Source organism: Platichthys flesus, chromosome 4 (assembly GCF_949316205.1).
Source record: "Platichthys flesus chromosome 4, fPlaFle2.1, whole genome shotgun sequence".
NCBI classification, from domain to species: domain Eukaryota; kingdom Metazoa; phylum Chordata; class Actinopteri; order Pleuronectiformes; family Pleuronectidae; genus Platichthys; species Platichthys flesus.
The window spans coordinates 7,349,898-7,372,728 of record NC_084948.1 but is presented as its reverse complement, the minus strand read 5'-3'; the positions used below and the strand labels follow the sequence as shown (position 1 = coordinate 7,372,728).

The 22,831-nt window shown below is 40.2% G+C and overlaps 1 protein-coding gene and 3 non-coding genes across 4 annotated transcripts; all 4 read right to left on the bottom strand.

Moving 5' to 3' along the window:
• Positions 1–604: 604 nt before the first annotated feature.
• alp3 (alkaline phosphatase 3) lies at positions 605–13,824 on the bottom strand. Its single transcript, XM_062385183.1, has 11 exons — positions 13,691–13,824; positions 11,333–11,449; positions 11,060–11,175; positions 10,158–10,332; positions 7,849–8,021; positions 7,603–7,743; positions 6,748–6,817; positions 5,625–5,759; positions 3,750–3,941; positions 2,399–2,515; positions 605–1,212 (listed from the first exon to the last, which is right to left on the bottom strand). The coding sequence occupies exons 1-11, from the start codon at positions 13,758–13,760 to the stop codon at positions 923–925; spliced, it is 1,596 nt and encodes a 531-aa protein (XP_062241167.1). The 5' UTR covers positions 13,761–13,824; the 3' UTR covers positions 605–922.
• A 2,855-nt stretch (positions 13,825–16,679) lies between these two features.
• Positions 16,680–16,794, bottom strand: LOC133952506 (U5 spliceosomal RNA). The gene has a single exon (XR_009920614.1). It is a non-coding gene; the product is annotated as a U5 spliceosomal RNA (small nuclear RNA).
• A 323-nt stretch (positions 16,795–17,117) lies between these two features.
• Positions 17,118–17,232, bottom strand: LOC133952503 (U5 spliceosomal RNA). Its single transcript, XR_009920611.1, has one exon. It is a non-coding gene; the product is annotated as a U5 spliceosomal RNA (small nuclear RNA).
• Positions 17,233–17,726: 494 nt separating this feature from the next.
• LOC133952504 (U5 spliceosomal RNA) lies at positions 17,727–17,841 on the bottom strand. The gene has a single exon (XR_009920612.1). It is a non-coding gene; the product is annotated as a U5 spliceosomal RNA (small nuclear RNA).
• Positions 17,842–22,831: the final 4,990 nt, after the last annotated feature.

The window sequence follows — 22,831 nt, the reverse complement described above, 5'->3', positions numbered from 1 at the left end:
GTTCATGTTTGCAATCCAAAATATAAACATGACATCATCCAGGAGCTTTGGAAGTTTTATATATATAAGCTTTCAGTATTGGCTCGACATGCCCCGAGCTAGAGATGGGCAGACGCTACTCTCATGTGTTTACACTAAATATAAATATGGAGCCACAGGGGATTAGCTCAGATCTCAAAGAGTGGAACCAGAAAAAAACCTGTCCGGCTCTCTCAAGAATATCCTATGCTTTTTGATTTGTACACAAACAGAGGTAGTGGGTACATGGGGAAATTAACATGCTGGTAATTATTCTAGGCAACATCCTTCATCATGAGATAGGAGCAGCACAAACTCCTTGTCCTTTATCCGTATTAACACTCGTCATCGCATCTTACTCTCAGCAAGAAATCGTGTCTGTGTGTATCCCAAAATGCAGAATTCCTACTTCACATTTGCTTGGCGATAAGAATGCAGCTAAATGTGGATCCTGCAACATTCATGTTTCATCATGAGACTCAAAAAACTCAAGAAAACTATGGATCAACATATTTTTACAAAATTGAAAGAAAAATGTGCCATTTGGATTGCTTCATATTAGTATACAGAAAGGGACAAACAGACCCTCTATTCAAGCAGAGATTTATTGGTGCAACACAAGGATTCAAAAACGATGAAAGTGGAAACAAGACAAATTCCCATTCAATAAGTTATTATTCATACAGTCTTCTCCAATTGATGAAGATGGATGTCTGTGTCTAATTATAATGATTTTTTTCAACCTTTAAAAAACTCTGGCTGAATTCCCCACAGTAGCAAACACACGTCCTGTGTCTTTGAGCCAAGTGTCTGATTCCCTGACTGCTCCCTAAAGGCCCTGACCTCTGACCCCTGTATCATTGCCAGTGGAGTGAGATCAATGAGATTCACCAAGAAAGGGATCTTACATCAGCACTGCATGAGCCAGCAGCGTACTGAGGAGGACACTGAGCAGAGCCGCTGAATCATGAGCCTTGTTCCTGATGTTATCATTGGTGGTGGTCGGTCCCTGGCAGTGCCTCAGGTCAGCGCCCACACAGGCAGCGTAGCCCATGGCGTGAGCGATGTAGTTCTGCTCATGGACGCCCTGGAAGAGGTGGGCCATGGGTCCACGGGCGAGCACCGCCACATCCTCTCCACTATGGGTGGCCGACTCTGTGGGCACCGCGGACAGCTGCACGTAGTCCTTGGTTTCTGGAAGACGCAGAAAATCACATCACACTCTTTTTTCTGTGTTTCTCCAGGAATACAACAATAACAATAAGTGTTTTTATATCACATCCAGACTTTACCACATAATTCAACAGACTTTAGAGCTGCTATGATCCATATTTTTGATCAACAATGCATCAAAACACAAAATCACATACAAATCATAATGTTGCTCTGTGTTTGCTCAATATGGTAATAATCAGATTTGGCTTTGATTAGCCATAATCAGATGATATGGCAATGTTTTAATTAGAGCTTGTTGTGCTGCTCCCAGGTGGCAAAAAATAGGTAATTCGCTTGAACAAAAGTATGACCCAGTATTAGTTGCTAATGCTAATAAAACAAGATCAAATTGTGCAATCAAATTAAGGATCAAGAGGAACAGTCTGTATTTACAGTTTTCAGGTCTTACTTTAGCCATTTACAGACATGAATGTCCAGACAATAGGACCCAGACATTATCCAGAGTCTGCCTTTCACATATGGACAACACAGCAGGAGATTTTTTTGGTCTGGCAGCCTAATAACAAAAGGAAAACCTCCGATGGATGGCATTTGGGTTCATCACTACCAGTGTTGGCCCTTAATGTCAAAAGCTCTCGATTCTTGTCTGTCAGCGCCTCCACATGCATGGCTCCTCCTTTTTATCTTCAGATGTTTGCATTTTTTTTGTTATGATCAGTTTTGTATCTGTCATGTGTTAGAAACAACACGCTGACTCGCTGTGAATCCTCCAGAGATTCTACTGCTGTATTATCACATGGGCTCATATGGGCATTGTGCATAGTTTTTACTCTGGGGCGGACAGGAGAAACTCCACAGAAAGTTCTTACATACAGCAACTCCAGATTATGTCAGAATAATATTTGGAGGGAGGCTTAAAGCAGCTATGTATATATATACATATATATTTATGATGAACCTTAACTGAACTGTCATTTTTCTTTTGCAGTTTATAAAAATATTCATGAAAATGAAATAACAAGAATGTCTGCGAAAGATAAAGTGGAGGTAGTACTGAGTAAAATGTCGACATTGTTATGGTTCTAAAAACAGAATTGTGACTTAGGGACTGTTGAAAGAATTCTGTAACAGGTCGGAGGGTTTGAATAACGAAATTCTGTGATATTCTTGTGAGAAAAATGAGGAAACAATGAGTGAATCTTACTGGTGTTGACATTGCGAATATCAGGACGCGTGCCATTGGTGATTTTGTGTCCAGGTCCGTTGCCGTACATCAGTGTGGTATAAGGCAGCATGTCTCTAGCCCACAGTGGGGATTTACCTGGAGAATGAACAAAGCCAATCACACCTTATCTTTGAGTTATCACTTCCCTTTTACTGTTGTTTCTCTTTGCTTCTATTTGCTAAACACACACACACACACACACACACACACACACACACACACACAAACACACACACACACACACACACACAGACACACAGACACACAAACACACACACACACACAGACACACACACACACGTAGGGCAGGCCTCTGGATCCCCAGGGGGCTGCAGGAGGTCTAGTGCTTGTTGAGTATCTCAGTGTTTCTCCCCAGATGAGCCATTAGCCTCACGAGTCTCCCCGCTGATGAAGAGCTCAGGGTTTCACAAGCACATTAATCACTGCTGCACCGCTGGGAGGAGGAGGAAGAGGAGGATGAGGAGGATGAAGAAGAGGAGGATGAAGAAGAGGAGGAGGAGAGTAAAATAAGTACAGAAAAGAGAGAGCAGAAAAGTGGATACTGTTGAAGGTAACACAAATACATTATCAATATGGCGTCTGAAGGCAGATACTGATCTACTGTATTTTGGATGAGTGGGTGAACCTTTAATATGATCATTTTCATACCGAGACATTTTCGGAAAACTACTTCGTACAAGTTTGCCGGGTAAAAGTCAGTATTTGACTTACACCTTTATTAAAACCCATGTGCTTTACCAAATGCTCTTTATGTGTGCATTTCTAATAAATTAGTTCCTTATAGAGTGCTGCCCCAGAAATCTGCAGAATTTAATCATACGTACCGCCCTCACTTACTCATTCAAAGAACCTGATGAACCGTGAAAGTGGCTGGATAGAAATGTTCCTACAAAACCCATTTGTTGTAGAGATTTGTAATCTTTACCATCATATGGCCAAATTAACTGTGCCTAAAGAGGTTGTCCAAACAGAGAAGGAGGTAGAAGGAGGAGGGGCGGGGGGAAAGCGAGGTACTGAAATAGAGAGAGGTGAGGAAAAGAAAGGCTGCTGGCTGTATTTGTTAACAGCGGCTGTAATTGCAGGGGAGAGAAAAGCAGAGGAAATGTCAAGCTGCTTGTGGAACAGACACACTGAAGCTGGGAGGAAGCTGCCAATGCATGCACACAAAAACACACAAAGTCACACCCACACATACACAAAATATCCCCTTGGGTATGGAGGAAAGAAAGAGGAATAAATGGAGATTTTATGCTATGTGGGGAAAGATTGGAAAAAAAACTAAAGTGGGACTAAAGTCAGTTTATATTACCCAGAATGCTTTGTCCTCGAAACGGGTATCCATTGAAGGTAACTGGGTGGGAGTGATCCGCCATCACTAAGGTGAGTGTTTCGTGCTCTTTGGTGAGTTCGAGGCCCTTGGCAATAGCGTAGTCAAAGGCCACCGTCTCATGGAGGGCCATGTACGCCTGACCAGCGTGGTGAGCCTGGTCGATGCGCCCACCTGACCACAGAGGGGGAAAGGGTTAAAGACCATGACAGGGGAAGTTATGGCTTATTGTACTGTTTGGTACTTTATGTGACAGAGAGGACTATTGTATGACCAAACCCCTTAAAAGATAAAAAATATATAGTTTTTAAAAATATAACTGTGAGTTTAATCAAACCAGATACAACTGATACATTTTTCTAATTTCTCCCGATTTATTCATAAAGATATCTTTCTCTCCTGGTGTCTGATGATCAGTTATTTAGAAATAAAAAATACATAAAGAAATTCATGTGATCAGCGTGTCACTCAAAAATCATTCTGTAAACACACTTTAATGAACCTGTAGAGCTGGGACCTGAGACTTTGATCAGACTGAATTCACAAAGATAGTGGTTATACACTTGACTGGGAATTAGCTACAGAGAAATTGAGTTTTTGACACTTGAAGACTTGGGCTGAGGTTTTAAGGAAAAACACCCCAGTCGGATTTTGAAATTGACAAGCAGGCCTTTTATCATTACACACCATGAAGACAAATTTAGTTATTTAAAAAAAATAAAAATATGCAAAAAGAAAACTCATCAGCAGCTTGCATTTTTTACAGTATTTAAACATGACTAGAAATTTGCTTCTGAAGACCTGTGTCATCACAGATTTGGAATGTTAAGAATACCCTTGGAACTGGTTTGACCTGTTGACTGACAGGTCAAACCAGTCCTGTTTGAAAGCCTTAACTTCCACTTGTCACAAATGACCAGGGACTGTAATCTGACTTGTGACTACAGAGTTGGCCCTGAACTCATGATACAATTAAAAGGCTTCCAAAATAAAACCTCCTGTTGCCTTGATTAATAATAAGTTATAAGTTTAAGTTAAGTTTAAAACTGGTGCATAACCTATACATCCAAAGCAGGGCCTTTCGAGAGTTATTTAAAAATGCATTTCCTTCACATTGTTAGAGTTGAGTAAGCAGCCTATTTCATATTGAAGTGACTTTAAAAGATATCTCTTGGAATAGACATACATTTTGAAAGGGGTCACACAAGTTGTACTGGTTCACATGAGCTTTTCTCACTTTAGCAGATTCCTCCAGCACCTGTCCTCTCCCTCCATTTCACTGGAGGGTGAACGAAGCTGTGGTTAATAACTTGTGTTCTCAGTGAGCCGTCAGTGATTGGGTGCACCATATGCCTGCTTCTATTTATACTCTGGCCTGTTATTTTAAAGTCATTGTCAAGACACTGTCGCATTACAGAGTCCCCAGGCATCTGCCTTATACCGAAGGGGAGATACACAAGGTGGCCGTGTGGAACTACACACGTCAGCCAACCACAGTCCACTAAAACACACACACACACACACACACACACACACACACACGCACTGCGGCAAACCCATTGATCTGCATGCAGAATCAACGTCAAGTCAGTGGCCCTACTCTAGGTAACTTGACGTATTCTGGAGGTTGTTGCTGTGCAGCAGAAACCATGAGGATTGTCTCAAACGACCCCAGTAGAGACATAAAGACACTTTTTTATAAGACACTACTTGGTGTTTTGACAAAGCCATCACAGTTTATCATGTATATAGCTTTTAGCCGAACCCTAATCTACCAGGGGGGTTTATTATCCAATGTTTATTTGATAGATTTATTGATGGTTGAGTGTGGAAGGTGGTTGAAGCTCTGATCCTCACCCTCCACTAGCAGGAAGAAGCCTTTCGGGTTTTTCTGGAGGATGCGGATTGCCTTTTCTGTGGTCTCAACAATGGACGGGTCCATGCTTGGGTCTCTCTCCACCTCGAAGCGCAGGTCCCCGGGTTCAAACAGAGCTGAGGGGGGAGAGAAAGATCTTAAAAAGAGAAACCAAAAATACGGTATATCCACTTTATCAGCCCACAGTGGATGTGCTGCAGAGAGGAGAGTCCCATCCTCCCACCATATCATTATTTTCAGCACACACTCAGTCCAAAAACTGGAGGATGATGATTAAAGCTGCAGTACTTCTCCCCCGCACCATCACACAACACAATGAGGTCACTGAGCTCCCTGAAAGGATAGATCCAACACTTCCTGCAAAGAAACAGTTGACGCAGTCGGCAAGCAGCTGTATGTAAATGTTGGAGTATTTAGCTGCTATAGAACCAGATGTGAACATTGGACATACAGATTTGTAAGAAGGACACAGACATCAACATTGACATTAACAGCATGCTCATGCTCAGGCCATTTGTTACAACATCTGCTGGACGTGGAAATAAATATATTTTCCCTTACAAATCTGCCATGATAAAAGTGTTTGAGCTAATGTTAAAGTTGAAAAGCTAAATCAATCAAATAAACAAGCAAAATGATCCACTGCAACTCAATAGGGAGCAGTAAATCAAGTTTCCCTTTCTTGTTTTTCATGTATTTCATGTATTTCATAAAATCATATTCAAATGGTGTGGAGCAAAAAAGAACAGACGGGAACAAATCAATGGCACATGGCTGAACAAAGGAAGGACATTCTTTAAAAAAAAGCTTCCAGTGTACAAATAACTTCTGGCTTGTCCCAAAGTAATAAAATGATTCATTTAAAATGTACTGCATTCGATTGTTGGATTGTTTGCGGAAAAAAGTGTTGATGGACAGTTACATTTTTTCATCCATGGTGTAATTTTTGTGAATGAATTTGTGTGAATGTTGTTGCTCCTTGAAAACATTATGTAAGTCAGGTACAGTTTGAGGGAAAATGTGAGTTGTGTATTCAAGACTGTGAGGAAACCAAGGACAGTCAATACCTTTCTGTTGTAAAGACAAAAATATGAGAAAACTCACCCATGAGATAGTCTGTGGTTTCAGGGTCGACGGCATCAAAGTCTGTTCTATTCCACACATAGTGGGCTGCCTGCATGAAACACACAGGATATACACACTTTCACACTGAGTGGGAGGAAGACACACAGGTTTTCTTTGCTGCTCAAGTAACAGTCTGCTATGCATTCATCCAACTTGTTCTCAACTGACTGCTTTTGTGAATGTAAATTAATGTTTAAGCTTTTTAAAATCCACAAGGTATCACTGTCAATTTAATTGAAGAGCATTACACTTTTTACCAGGTGGTGGTCTCACAGATATTTTATTGTATTTCAGATGATAGATGTGGAAATTGTGCTTATTAAGGATGGTAACATATAGAATAGGTTATTTACGTATTTCTGCCACTGTACAGATTGCTGCAATGTACTTGCTTTTCTAGGATTCTTTAAACGTATCATCAGTCTGCTCGTTCTCAGTGCTCTTGGGTCTCTGGTGCCCTCAGCAGCAAGTCTGCACATCGACTCCCAGCCAGACACATCATTTACTGCATTGCCAAACTCTCTCAAAACATAGATTTTAAAACCAGTACATCTGTCCCTGGGCTACACACAGCCTGCTCACCATGCTAACTCGCTGCTAGCCGACTTGCCGGCCCCTTGAGAGGGTCTGTAGTGAGAGAATCCTTAAACTAAGTTTTAACGACCGTGACACACTGAGAACCATTTCAGATTCCGCTTACAAAGAAATGTCCCTTGAATGTCATGTGATTTTACACCTTGCTACCTTCCATTATATTATTTTATAATTTTGGGACTTGTCTGAGACTTCTCCTCGAAGCTGATGCTATAACTTTGTCTGGATAAACAGAGCTACCTTCCCAGTTTTCATGCTCTTCCACTCATTGATGAGGTTGCGTCCATCTTTCCTCTTCCCCCTGGAGGTGAAAGCGTTGGGATACTCTGGGTCCTTGGTGCCCCTGGGGGTCATGTACTTTCTGCCGCCACCAATGATCACCTGGTAACACAATCACAGACACAAACACACATATTTACTTGTTCACTTTAACACGCCTCACACAGAGAATTTCCATCAGAAGGATGTGAGGGCAGAGCTTCTTACATCGATGTCTGTGTTATTGAGGAGCTGAGCGGCGATGTCTGTGCAGCCGTCCCTCTTGGCGGCCTCGGGCATGTCAGCGTCGCTGTACCACTTCCTGCTGGCGCTGTGGGCATAGCTGGTGGCTGGGGTGGCATGTTGCACACGTGTGGTTGTGACGATGCCAACAGACTTGCCTACAAGACACATTTATTTCATGTTTAATGTGCAGCAGCTTTTAATGGCTCTGAGTGTGCAAAACATGCCCTTTTTGATGTACCAGTCATATAATCATCTGGGTAAATGTTCAGAATACATAATTTAGGATTAAGAGGCATCTCTTTACCAAGAATCTGACTGATTAGATGAGACGTCATTTTCCCAAAACTGATTATCAGTAGACCTGCCCTGATACAGTGTACACCTCTGGTGATTACATTTAATACATTTGTGGTGGAATTATCACATTTCAAAAATATTGTGTGTAGCTCCTTTAGTTTAGTACAGTGTCTGAATTGGGGGTTTGGCAACGGTACAAAACTGGGTGGAAATTACAATTGTTAGAATGGCTGATTTATAACAGATATTGATAAAAGCAATTTAGTATTAATGTCAAGGTCGAACAAGAATAAACAGTTTAGATAAATGAAAGTGTTTAATGACTTTATGATTTGGATCATTAAACCTGGTTTGACAATATTAAACCTTAAGGTTGTTATTCACAATACAGACAGGGCCACTTTCAAAGTCTAACAGCCTGTGTGAAACAGCCTCCTTCATTTCTAAATCAGGTCATTTAAACCACATTATTTCAAATTAATACACAGGCTGTGACCAATTCTCCTCCAGACATTAAAGGTTTACTGTTTTTATTCTGTGTGTTTTGTCTTAAGGCAGCAATTCCCTGTATCCAATACAATGTTTCTCCCAAGGGAGACAAACAGAGTAACCTTGAACCTTGAACATCATAGAAATAGCGCTCAGTGGGAAACCAGCATTTACAGTAAACTGGTTCCTCTCATTTCGCCTGTATGAGAACATGACAGAATTATCATAATAATGAATAATGCACAGAGCAGCTGGATGAAAGATGAGAGATCATTACTCAGAGCGATGCATCTTTTAGATGTATTAATGTATATATCCAAAATCTGTAGACCTGATAAACTAAGGTTTGATATAAGTCACTTTCATTGCTGAACATTTGGCAGGTTGTTAATCCAGACACTGGCTCTGAATAGAAAAATCATCCACTTTGTTCCTCAAATCAGCCAGTCAGTCAGTCAGTCAGTCAGTCAGTCAGTCAGTCAGTCAGTCAGTCAGTCTGTCTGTCTGTCTGTCGATTAATCAGTCAGTCTGTCTCTCAGTTAATGAGTCAGTCAGTCTGTCAGTCTGTAAGTCAGTCACTGACAGTGATCCTTGGCACAGGCTGCTCAGATAACCTATGATGACTGTGAAGAGTTTGTTATGATACATTTCATAATGTTGTCATCTACATCTCTTTATTTATTTGTCAGATCTCAGGATACTCACTAATCAGCTACACTCTTTACCCCAGAAACTCCCAAAACTGTGCTGTGGACTCAACCACTTCACCCACTATCCCTTTAACTCTAATCTTCTAACAGCCAGTTGGGAAAGTGAGGACTGGACAAATGTTCCCATCTCAGTTCTATGATTGATGGTCCTCACAAATATATAAATACACACACACACACACACACACACAGCTGGTATCAATCTCTGGAGCTGAGCTAGGGTCAGGGCCATGGCATTGTGCGTATGTGTGTGTATTATGAGATATCCAGGACCGTTGATAATAGAGGAACACGATAAGAGTGTGCTTTCTGTGCACGATGTTATCCTGCAGTGTGCGAGCGGCTGCAGACTGCTGTCACTCCTGTAACAGCACTGTGACGAGGGACTGCAGCACACAGCAGAGCACTCAGCTGTAGCATTAGGTTTTGTTTTGGGATTTTCTTTGTCAGGAGCCAAAAGTAAAATGTGATACAGTTGGACCTGGTCCTCAAGACTCAGGAAAATCTGTTTGTTATAGCTGTTACTATTCATGAAATAAAGATTAGTAACAGCTTGATGTAAATGTCACATAGATCTTTAATTGAAAATGTGTCTTTGGTTTCAAAAGGTATTGTCTTTAATAGTATCCCTGACAAACTCTACAAGAAACAAAGGTTATCAATATTATAGGATTATCATTGTGACTCAAACGTCACTATTTCAAATCAGAGGCGTGGGAATGCTCTCCACTGTCTTGCTCTTTTGACTCTAGAACACTTTAAACACTCTTTAATATTGTCCGGTGTTATCCTTACCTGCATCTTTGGCCCACTTGAGAATGGACGTGACCTCGTTGCCCTTCTGAGTCCTGCAGGCTCCGTTGCGAGCTGCTGCGTTCACTCCTAAGGTGTTCAGGTTGGTTTTCACTCCACACAGATACGCTGTGGCTGTGGCTGCACTGTCTGGAATCTGGAAGTCCACACTATAGGTCTGCACACACACAAAAACACACACGCACACAAGTATGAGTTGAGTTCTGTACAAAATACACTTAAACATTAATGTCAGTGTGGGAAGTAGCTCCTCCTCCAAACAATCATAGGAGAAAAGAATAAAGAGAGAATATAATAAGAAATTAAAACTTTTTGAGCATGTTAAAGCCCTCAAAAAGCCAATTCTAGTAAGCGAGAGTAAAATAATAATAATAATAATAATAATAATCATTTCAATTTCAATAGGGCCTCCCACCGATTTCGGTGCTCGGGCCCTAATTAGAAAATGAGGCATAAAGTACTGTGATCTATCAAGTTAATGGAACAATAATAATAATTAATCTTTTAACTATCTGGTTACATTTTAACATTAATTGTATTTCAATACACAGCTCTTTATGTAAACATGGGACACATTCAGTTCATGGTGTGAGGGGAGCAGGTTTAAGCTTAACACTGTGACTTGACCATATGACATGTCTGTGAATGCACCCATGGGAGACTTCTGCAAACATGCAGTAGGTTAATGTCTTTGATAATATTAATGAATGGATGTGAAAGCAATTGTAATGTACAGTACAGTACATTGTGTACAAGTACCTGGTCCTGTGTCCATTCATTCTTCGAAGGTTTGTGTGTGTGAGTGTGTGTGTGTGTGTGTGTGTGTGTGTGTGTGTGTGTGTGTGTGTATGTGTGTGTGTGTGTGTGTGTGTGTATGTGTGTACTTTAGCCAATCCCACGCTGGGGAAGGTGTCCATGGTCATCACAGTCTCCTCTCCTGTCTGGTTCTGCAGCTGTCCCTTGAGGATACGAGCCGCTGTGTAAGTTGTGATTCCCATCCCTGAGGCACAGACATAAATTAACAAGGGAAAGGAAGCAGTGGGGACAGATGGCAAAATTAGGGTCAGGCAATTCCTGATTCTGATTGTCTTACCTCCTCCGCCAAGCCAGGCTGTCTGGTGTTAATATTGTGAGGATGACTGTGTTGTGTAACTTACCATCTCCGAGGAAGAGCAGGATGTTTCTAGCAATGTTGGTGTTGAGCTTCCTGTCCAAAGCTGACTGCAACGTCTTCCGTGCCTTTGACCTCCAGAACTCTGGATTCTCCTCTTCAACTATAGGCACATACACAAATCCAACTGATGTGAGTCAAAAAATAGAAAAGGTATTGGTTGTATCGCTATGAATTGTCTTCATATGTTGTTATTTTAAATATTAAAAAGTCTAACCCTAATTTCGAGGGGGATTTGCCTGAGCAACTTGAATGGCATATATATCAGTTCCTTAAGTGTGCCTGGTTTTTCTCATCAAGATCCATGAATTATTCCTTGTTAAAAATGTTGAAAAATACCCTATCTCGTATTTTAAAGAAACAGAGAATAAATTCCCAGACCCAACCTTCAACCAAGCTTCTTGGTTATCTGTCGTGTCTTTCTTGTGTAACCCTGCAAACTAACATACCAACAAACCAACAAACAAATGGCCAGGGGTGAATACATAACAGTTTTAAGGCTGGTGGTTTGATCCCCATCTCTCCTATTCTGTGTGCTAAAGTGTCCTTGGGCAAGATACTGACCCCAAAATTGCTCGGCTGTACTGCATGATAGAGAAAGTGCTGAATGTGGATGCTATGTATGAAGGTGTGTGTGAATGGGTTAATGGAAAAACTGTACTGTGAAGCGCTTTGAGTGGTCGTCAAGACTAGAAAAGTTCCATTTTAAAACAAACCATTTATCATTTTCAGAATCACATGAGGTATCTCACCACATATGAAACATTTGGCTTCTAAGAAACTTAAAGGTCCAGTGTTTAAGATTTATGTGGAAGATCTATTGGCAGAAAATAAATATAAAACAATCCTAGTGATGTTTTTTCACTAGGATTTTATGAATTACTGTGTTCTTTAACCCAGAATGAGCCCTTTATTGATAAGTACTTTGTATTTACTTCAGAAGTGGGTCCTCTCTACGGAGGCTGCCACGTTTTTTTACAGTAGCCAAAACTGGACAAACTTAACACCTTTTGAGTTTTGATGACAACTGAAGGCAACCACAGGTTCTCTATCAGTAGAGGATGAGATGAGGGGTATTCAGCTGCTAAATGCAACTTCACCACTAGATTTCACAAAATTCTACACACTGAACCTTTAAAGCAAGAACGTGACTAATTCCGAGAATCAAAGAGATGTTCTATATATGACATGGACATCATTGTGAGTAGGACTAGTAACCTTGAAGAGCGCCCTTTGCTCAGCCCTAAGGGGACCAGAATGTATTTATAACCATATTTGTTTAGCACCTGTCGTATACACATGCTTCCTTATATGCTACAGTGTAGTTGTATATTTTAATGCATTGCTCTACTAACAAGCAGTAAGTGCAGACAGCAGCCAGTTACACAACTATTTGAGCACTGAGTCTGCTTAAAAGTTGTGAAACCCCTCAAAAAACAGTGGGTAGGCAAGTGAAGAAAAAGTGATTAAAGTGTTCAAAGGATGTAAAGAAAGGTGGAAGCTGAGGTTCAATGTGAAGAGTGGGAGACAAAGAAATGAGGGCGAAAGACAAAGCACAAAGAGATGGAAAGATCATGTTTTAAAACATATCACAGAAGAATAGAAAAGAAGGTGAGCAACATACATCAATATCAATGTTATCAGGCCAATGTGAAACCCAAATGTGCTAGATTGTGTGAAAGCAAGAGAAACAAGTACAGGAAGATGAAATGAGATTGAATTAGTTGTTGATATTGAAGTGTTGAGGTGTTAGCCCTGGAAGTGCAATAATGACAACATCGGGTGTGAAGAAGTAAAGTTGACCAAGCGTTTCAGAGGCGGGCATCAGAGGTTTACAGTCCAGTGTAGTCACTTGACGAGTAATGAGAAAATGTGGCGGAAATGGATGCTGCTGTGTAACCACTGAAATCAGTTGAAATGTCCTGTGCAAAATACAAGATGAAAGCAGTTAAACTGTTTGTTGACGTGCAAGTTGAAGCCTGAAGAGGTGGCTCACTGACTACAGATGAAATGTAAGATCTGAAAGTTGTGAATTATCAGTTCAAACGTAAGTTGACAAGTTCTGAGTGAGAGCAGCTGCAGTTTCAGTGAGTTTAAGCTAATATGGATTAAGAGAAATAAGTGTATACATCAATAGCATGTGGAAAGAAGCATAAATGCTGAATGAGCAGAACTCTTTTTGTTTCCCTTAAGTTTCTGGAAGAAAGTAGAAGATGGAACCTCAAAAGTATTACCCAAAACAAAGAGCTAAAGAAATATAACTAAATAAAGATGAAAGTATACGCTTTAGAGCTAGCTCACCAAAAGACAGATAAAGTTTACTTCTCTCTTTTTCTCGCCTTACCTTTGGCCCAGGATGATGTGAACGCCACCAGCAGAAAAAGAGCCAAAATGGCCCCTTTTGTCGACTCCATGGTCAAGTTCGAGCTGGAGATGAGCTCCTCTGTCCTTCCTTACAATCAGGTCCTCGACTGAAGTAATGCTCCTCTCCGATCGCACCAGCTGCCAATCATTTTAATGGCATGTCATAAATGCATAATGGTCCTATAGGCCTTTGGCAAATTTATGACCAGTGGCTGAAAAAACTTGTCTCGTGATTTGGTAAGAGCTGAAACTAGGTCGAAACAGGAATATAAATACACAAGGGTAGCTAAATAACTGGAAGAGTAAATAGAGCTGAGATTTGTCCACTTCATTCAATAAGTGGTATTTGACAAATCATTTAAATCTGAGAAATGAATTATTAACAGGAGTTAAGCTTTACAGATAGCCTTTCATGATAGTGTTTGTTTAGAGCATTATTTATGACACTGAGCGAGAGAGCTAGAAAAGGCAGTGAACGTACCGAATGGAAAGAGTGAGTGTGTTTTTGTGATTCCTAATCATAATCGGCCTGTATCTGTCAGATAATGCAGTGGGAGATAACATTATGTAAGCCACAAAGACAGAGTCCACCGGGACTTAGCTGAACGGCACCAACACACACAGCCGTCTATTTTCCAATGAGCACATGAGCCAGAGAAGAACATTTGCATCAGCAGTCACGTTTTTGTTTGATCGCTCGTCCTAAATGTCCCCATCAGTGTCAGAGAGTGGAGAGAACGTAACACGGCAACTGACGTGTTCTACTGGTTATTCAACAGCTACCATGCGTCATGCCATCAATGGGACATTTATTAGAGCTAATTTGATCACCTAATGTTCCCAATGAGTCAAGTGATTAGCCTTGCAAATGTGGACAGGCCATAGATGACAAGGACTGTGGTAATTCATATGCATGAAATATGTAAATGAGGTTAAACACCATGAATTTGCTAGGGATGAAAGAGAATTATAGCATAGCCCTTATTTTCATCATACTGTATATAAAAGCAAATACACCCAATACATATATAAGTATGCTTGTGTTTGTGCACAGGGATGTCATCCTCCACAGCGTGATATCAGATATCAAAGTAAAAATAAACTTCTTTGTAGCGTGATATTCTTATTAAATTATAATTGCAGATGTGTTACAGCCACAAGCCTTCCACTCAGAAGACACAACAGGCAGGACCATATTCACCTTTTAATTCAATAATTAAACCCTCCGCTTTGTGCTATTCCTTTTGAAGCTATTTATTTTTTCAACAACCGTCAAACTTAACTTACAGTATCCTAACATTTGTTTGAAGTGAGCAACATCCATGATGTCCTGATGCCAAGAGGAAAAGTAAATCATTCATAAATAGAATTTTAGTTGTATGTGCTAATGTTAGCTCCAATGTGAACTAGATGGCAAAGAGTGGATTACCTTACACACTTGGTGTTAATTTCCTTAACAATTCTTATGGTAACATGTTCACAAGATAAGATTAACTTATTAAAAATATATATTGGGACGAAATGTCCATACAATATCAATGATAAAACACATTAATACAAACTGGTAAAGGAATATTTGTCCACATCCGTCCAATTTAAGGGTTAACAAGAGGCTAGCAGCTGTGAGGCTGTACTTTGTACCTCTCATGGATTGAGCTTAATACTAACATCACACATGAAACTTTTAGCAGAATCGTTTTTTAAATATCTTTCATGTAAGTATGTACATCTTTTCTTATCTTATCTTATCTTGTCTTTTTCAATGTTATTGTATCATATCATATCATATCATATCATATCATATAATTTCATATCATATTATATCATATCATATCATATCATATAATTTCATATCATATTATATCATAACTTATCATGTCATATCATATTTTATTAGGGCCGGAACACTGGACAGTAGGGGACAGCTTTTTTTTTTTTTTTTTAATAAAAACATAAAATAAATAAAATACAATTTCAAATACTGACGTATGATCACAATCGTGACCTGAACAGCTCAACACAATAAACTGGACATACTATGAAAAATCCACTTTTGTAGTGCTTGTACATGTTAATTTGGGTATCTGGCAAAGATACCCAAATTAACGCTCGCAAGCCGTCGCTAGCCAGGGAGCTGGGGTAACCAGGCTAGCGTTGGCTCTCTGCTGCCACCCGTCAGACATTTAAGTGGCCGCATAAACAAGGGAACCCCGGGACACCGCTAAACATTGACTCAACAGTGTAGAAGGATGCTGCTGCTGCGCCAGCTCAAGCTCCCACTGCTCCCAATGATCCCACTGCGGGGCTGCGCTGGGGAGCTGGGACTCTCGCAGCCAGGCTCACCGAGGGTGACGGGAGCGGGGCACTCAAAACAGGTCAATCTGAGGAGGGCTGTTTTAGACAGGGTAAAGCAGTGCTCTTTTAAATTATCCTTGTTGTATTTTGACCAAAATATGTTACAGACATTTCATTAAGACCCCAAGGAACCATATCAACTGTGGTAAAATGGGCATAATATATACTTATGTTAACATTAGTCCAGGGCTCGGGCCCGTTAGTGCTACAAGTTTTGACTCTGCAAGATAAAATATTTACAAAAATGTAATATACAAACTGCACTTGTTGAGAAATGTATTTTGTTAATCCAGTAAAACAGCACTTTGTTTTCAAGTGAATGTGTCATGCTTCTGTAAATGTGGACCAACCTGTATTTTCTTAGTTTATACCATATGAGGTTGGGTCTTTACTTGCATTGTTTGTAACCTCCTTAGTATTTAGTCCCACGGTCCCCTGTGAAGAACAGTTTAAGCTCTGAGACGAAATTAATTAATGAATTCCAATGTTACAGTTACATGATGAATCAGTTTTTCTTAATGCAAGTATCACGTTACGTGTCATACGTAACAGAACGTATTAATGATTTCCAGATCAACTGTAATCCATTGGTTTTAAATTGTACAAGCACAGGAAACCCTGCATTACACAGGGCATCAAAAAATTGAGAATAACTCTTGATGGTCCTCTCCACGTAAATCTTTAGTAAAAGGCGAAAGATTTGTGCGATCTGAAGAGAACCAAGAGCAGATACCCACACAAGGTTTGAATCACGAGACTGATTCTCCATCTAGACCTTCTCTGTTATGGTTCAAGTTTGAAGGACACATCTGGAACATCGCGTAAATAAACTGAAACAAAGTGTTTATAATATGTGGCGAGCAGACCTCCGCATTTTTTTTTAGAAGTATACGTTTGATTTAAAACAACTTTGCATGATGGGAAAATGTGGGCAAACCTGTATTTTCTTAGTTTGGAAGTATCTCGTTGGTGTCAGACGTTTACTAACACAAGGTATTAACGGTTTCCAGTTCTACTATTATCCATTAGTTTTAAATTGAACAAGCACAGGAAGCCCCGCATTACGCAGGGCATCAAAAAATTGAGATAGACTCTTAATGGTCCTCTCCACGGAAATCTTTAGTAAAAGGCGAAAGATTTATGCGATCTGAAGAGAACCAAGAGTAGATACTCACTGAAGGTTTGAATCACGAGTCAGACTCTCCGTCTAGACCTTCTCTGTTATGGTTCAAGTTTGAAGGACAGATCTGAAACATCGCGTAAATAAACTGAAACATACACTGCTTCTAACATGTGGCAAGCAGACCTTCGCATTTTTTGTAGAAGTATACATTTGATTTAATACAACTTTGGGTGGGCAAACGCTGTGCATGATGGGAAAATATGGACCAACCTGTATTTTCTTAATTTATACCATATGAGGTTGGGTCTTTACTTTTATCGTTTGTAGTGTCCTTAGTATTTAGTCCTATGGTTTCCTGTGAGGAACAGTTTGAGGCTCTGAGACGAAATGAATGAATGAATTTCAATGTTACAGTTACATGATAAACAGTTTTTCTTAATGCAAGTACCTCGTTCGTGTCAGACGTTCACTAACAGAATGTACACACGGTTTCCAGTTCTACTCTAATCCATTAGTTTAAAATTGAACAAGTACAGGAAGCCCCGCATTACGCAGGGCATCAAAAAATTGAGATAGACTCTTAATGGTCCTCTCCACGGAAATCTTTAGTAAAAGGCGAAAGATTTATGCGATCTGAAGAGAACCAAGAGCAGATATTCACTAACCGTTTGAATCACGAGTCAGACTCTCCGTCTAGACCTTCTCTGTTATGGTTCAAGTTTGAAGGACACATCTGAAACATCGCGTAAATAAACTGAAACATACACTGCTTCTAACATGTGGCAAGCAGACCTTCGCATTTTTTGTAGAAGTATACATTTGATTTAATACAACTTTGGGTGGGCAAACGCTATGCATGATGGGAAAACAGCGAAAGCGGCCGCGCATCTAGTTTTTGAAACTTTACCGTTTCTCTGACTTTTCTAGAAAACTCAATTTCTGATCGATATAAGAGTTACGTTGACGATCGAACAAAACAAGGAGGTGACATTTTTCCGTTGTTTTTATAAATAGCAAATTTTCCCTCTTTTACATCTAAAGTTGTGCGACTATGCGCTCGGAAGACTAAAGACTTAACGCGTCAAGAGGTCTATCGTCTTCTGCTCCGCTGAAAGGACATCTGATGTTTTTAGGAGTATTTGGGCATCAAGCTGATTTTGTAGGCAGTGCTCGTGTCTTCAGGATTCTAATGAACGAGCAGTTCTCAGTGATTCAACAAAACATTACGGTGATTGTAATAAAAACGATTGGGAGGGGGGCAGTAAAATAAAAGCATGGTGGCGTGTCAGACTGAGGAGGACACAGCCTAGAAATCCTCTAGTGACATGAACTACAATATCTCTAAATAAATTGTATCATGTTATATTACATGTATTATTAATACCACTCTACAGTGAGCTGTATATTCGGCACATTGTATAATGAGTAGGAAGCGTGTTGCATTCAGATGAGAAAAAATGCTCAGTTTTTCTGGATAATGCCAAGATCCACCAAAAATCTCTTATTTTATCTTATCTTATCTCTGCACATTACAAAAATAAAGGTTACAAATTGAGATTAACCAAAATGCTTCATAGAAATACATTTTGGACTGATAGTCACCACCCTCTAAAAGAACCACAAACCACACAAAAACACAACTTCCATATCTGAACACAGCCAATGACCAAAGTACAAGTATAAATGATCATAAATTACATGCTGATCTATTGTATTAGGAGTAATAGCGATATTTAACCCAAAAGGCTTTTATCAAGGCTATTGCAGTGGCCATGTTTGTGTTTTATTAATTTACCTTTAATAAAGAACTTAGTGTTACCTTTTAATAAAATGTGGGATTTACAAATAAATGTGACCGTGAACAGTCTCTGTCTCCCTCACACACAAACGTCAGAATGCTGGAGAGCTCTGTGAAAGTGGAGTGTGCCAGCTGAAGGGGTTGGTGTGGTACTCCACTGTGTGGTGAGTGGAACTGGCTGGCATGTTGTCACTGATGCTGGTGAAGGGACCACTCTCTGCGTCCTCACTGGTGTGGATCTGTGCGGCCGGCAGGATGGCAGACTGTGGCACACACCCGCTGCCATCTGCCACGGAGATATGATTTGTGATGATACTGCGTGAGGTCATTACACACATGGCAGTGTGTTTGTGTGCAAATTGCAATTTCCCGTGGGAATAAATGGGTCATGGCAGCAATTAGGGAAAAAGGAAAAGGGTCAAACATTGTTAAGGGACGATAGAAAGGAGAAAACAATGGTAGGTAAATATGAAAAATGAGAATTATGATAAAACTAATGATTTTTTGACATTTCGGGAGAAAACCTGAGGATTTTCGGAGAGCACTGATCACACCCTCATGTCTGTGTGCTAAATATGACGATAACACCAGCAAGTAGTTTGGTTAGCATTAGGACTGGCTAATGTTAGCCAGTCCTAATGCTAACCTTACTAATTTGCACATTTTGTCTGAGCCTATGTTTGCACCTCTGTGTGTGTGTGTGTGTGTGTGTGTGTGCGTGTGAGTAGTGTCACGTGCTGAGGGATTTAGTTCTGCTTTGCTGTGGATCCCGAGGTCAGTGGAGCAAGGTGTTGTTGTTTTAACACATTTCGACCTAACTCCCCCCGTATGTCTGCAAATAGCTTTCAGTGAGGTTACGGGTGTGTGATGGTGTGGAGAGGTCAAAGCAATCAAGTGGTCATTGAAACACTCCACAGCCGGTGGATTGGTCTTGCATCTGCAGAAGCTTCAGGCTCAGACCGCTCTCTGCCGATGCTCTGATGGCTAATACCTAAAGTGCTATATGGGAGTTTTCTCTGGCACCAAACGTGGTTTCACAGCTGTAGCGGGTGGTTGTGATGGCATTTGGATGATCTTGAGGAAGGCCAGCTTCACAATATGTATTTATCTGTTTATATAGGACTTTAATTGACAGAGTAGTGCTGATTAAGGAATTAAGTTACATGTACAATTTTACACCAAAAAACACACTGAGAATGTCTTTTAAAGTCGTTGGATCACTGTGCACTTAACGCTACCAGATGCATTGTCTTGTGATCATTGTTACTACTTACATTACAATTACATTTCATTTAGCTGATGCTTTTATCCAAAGCGACATCCAATAAGTGCATTCAACCATGAGGGTACAAACCCAGAACAGCAAGAATCAAGAAAGTACAATTACTTCAAAGAAGCCAAACCACCAAGTGCTATAAGTGCCACTTAAATCGTTTTAACTTTCTTTAGTGTTTTTAATTCCTGAAATTGGTTTTACAGACATCTCCATCAAGCACAGATGTGTTTTCAAGCAGAAAGCCATTGGATCAAAATAATAATAATATTTATTACTTATAATTACTACATCGCTTCAAACGAATGTCTGTCTGAGGATGTGTGCATAGTGCCGTTAACATTTAACTACTAAACTGAATAATGGTCATAAATATACCGTGCAATGGCGCCCTCTAGTGTAAATTGGAGAGTGACTCCTGAGGCTCAACCCTGGTGAGTGTGTGATCTGAAGGGAGTGCTCATCCAAGACTGTAGACACCTATGAGGAGGTTTTAGCAGCAGTGAAGGTGTTAACGTTCTACAAAGGAATATTTTCAATTGATTTGAATTTACATGCTGGTATTAATATTTTAGTATCACTCTATCTGTAATTTTAGGTATATGAAATAAATGTAAAAGTCAGTTTTGTATGAATAACTACAGTGGTCATACAGTATTATGAAATATACAAAAGAAGAAAGTATTATCTCATTGATGTATTTTATATAATAATATGTAATAACAATAATTATGTAGTAGTTACAGTAATTGTACTATTTTATAGTGACATGTGTAATATATATATTTATTTTTCATCACTATGAACAAATAAAGATGAAATCCTGCGAAATATTCAAATCCCAGACAGACGTGCAGAGAGGGGTGTTGTGCAAATCCCTTCAAATCCAATAGCACGCAGCAGGTGCAGATAAACAGCACTGAGGGTTCTTTAAAGGGGGTTCCTGCAATATTTGCATCAACGATCATGCAGATGTGCAAAAGTCAAACCAAACTAGAAATCTGAATTCCTCTCGCACTTTCTGAGCTAAGTCACTTTCATCTGCATTGGATCTGTGCCCAGTTGTCATTACAATACATTTCCAGCTTGTAGCAGCCTCATACCTGCAAATTCGTCAGCTCGTTAATCCAAATGTGAAGTAGGAATGCAGTGTCAGAGAGCTGTCTGAGGATTCTCTCTCTGTAGGGTCTGAACAGACTGAACTGTATCATGCCTGTGTGGCTGCTTAGCTAATAACAAAGGCCCGCGCAAATATGCTTTGGAAGGATTACATGGACAAAGGAGTGATAGCTGCACCAGTGACGCAAACGTGTGAAAATGTCACCTGAACATCGGCTCCAGCTGATAGTGATACTGCGACGGAGTGAAAGCGAGGTAAAGATAAGGTGCTTCCCTCCCTGGACATGTCAGCAGGGCCGAGGCAGTTTAAAATGAAGGCCTGACTCTGACTCTGAGGTTACACAGAGGTTGGATTACAGCCGACAAAGCGTGAAGTGCTTCTGAACAGAGAGCGCCCGAGTTCTGGGGTTTGGCTAAAAGGAGAATATGTTGAGTGGAAGATGTGGGCTGCACAACAGAGCTCTGAGGTGATCAAAAACACGTGGCTGCCTGAAATGTAAAACTGTTGGACAGATGAAGTGGTAGGTGCTTCTCTTTTGTTTGGTAAAATTCTGCTGAGAACACACTCTTTTGGTCCAGGAGGCATTTTGGAGCCCTGCACATCCACGCTTTCTATTTGTGGCTGGTGTCGGCGGCTGAGAGCCAGCGAGTGCAGCCCACTCCCCTCACCTCCCCCAGCACGGATGTTACAGTCTGGAGACTTGAACTTGCAACCTTCTGCCTCTTTAGCACAGGTATACAGGTCTGTCTCAGAAAATTAGAATATTGTGATAAAGTTCTTTATTTTCTGTAATGCAATTAAAAAAACAAAAATGTCATGCATTCTGGATTCATTACAAATCAACTGAAATATTGCAAGCCTTTTATTCTTTTAATATTGCTGATTATGGCTTACAGCTTAAGAAAACTCAAATATCCTATCTCTAAATATTAGAATCTGTAAGCCATAATCAGCAATATTAAAAGAATAAAAGGCTGGCAATATTTCAGTTGATTTGTAATAAATCCAGAATGCATGACGTTTTTGTTTTTTTAATTGCATTACAGAAAATAAAGAACTTTATCACAATTTTCTAATTTTCTGAGACAGTCCTGTATATACAGCAGGAGCTCACTCCTAGAGCACCCTGGAGTCACAGGGCAGCCTTTTGTTTCCTGTGTTGCTGCTTCAGAGTGTAGTTTTGTTTACAGAGGCTCCACAGGGCCTGACCTGCATCGTGCACGGTGAGGAAACTGGAGCATCCAGAGGGAACAAAGGATATTCACTACCTTTCCTTTTCCAGCTCTAATTCAGACAGAAGTGTGAGTGCATGGCTGGTCTGGTTGGCACAACACTGGTGCAGTACCCATGTCCTTCAGATTTAAACTTTATCTTATTTTTTTGTCAATACATCTGCACTTTTCTTGTCAACAAACCAGAGTTAAAAGGATATTGAATTGTCTTAATAGAGGG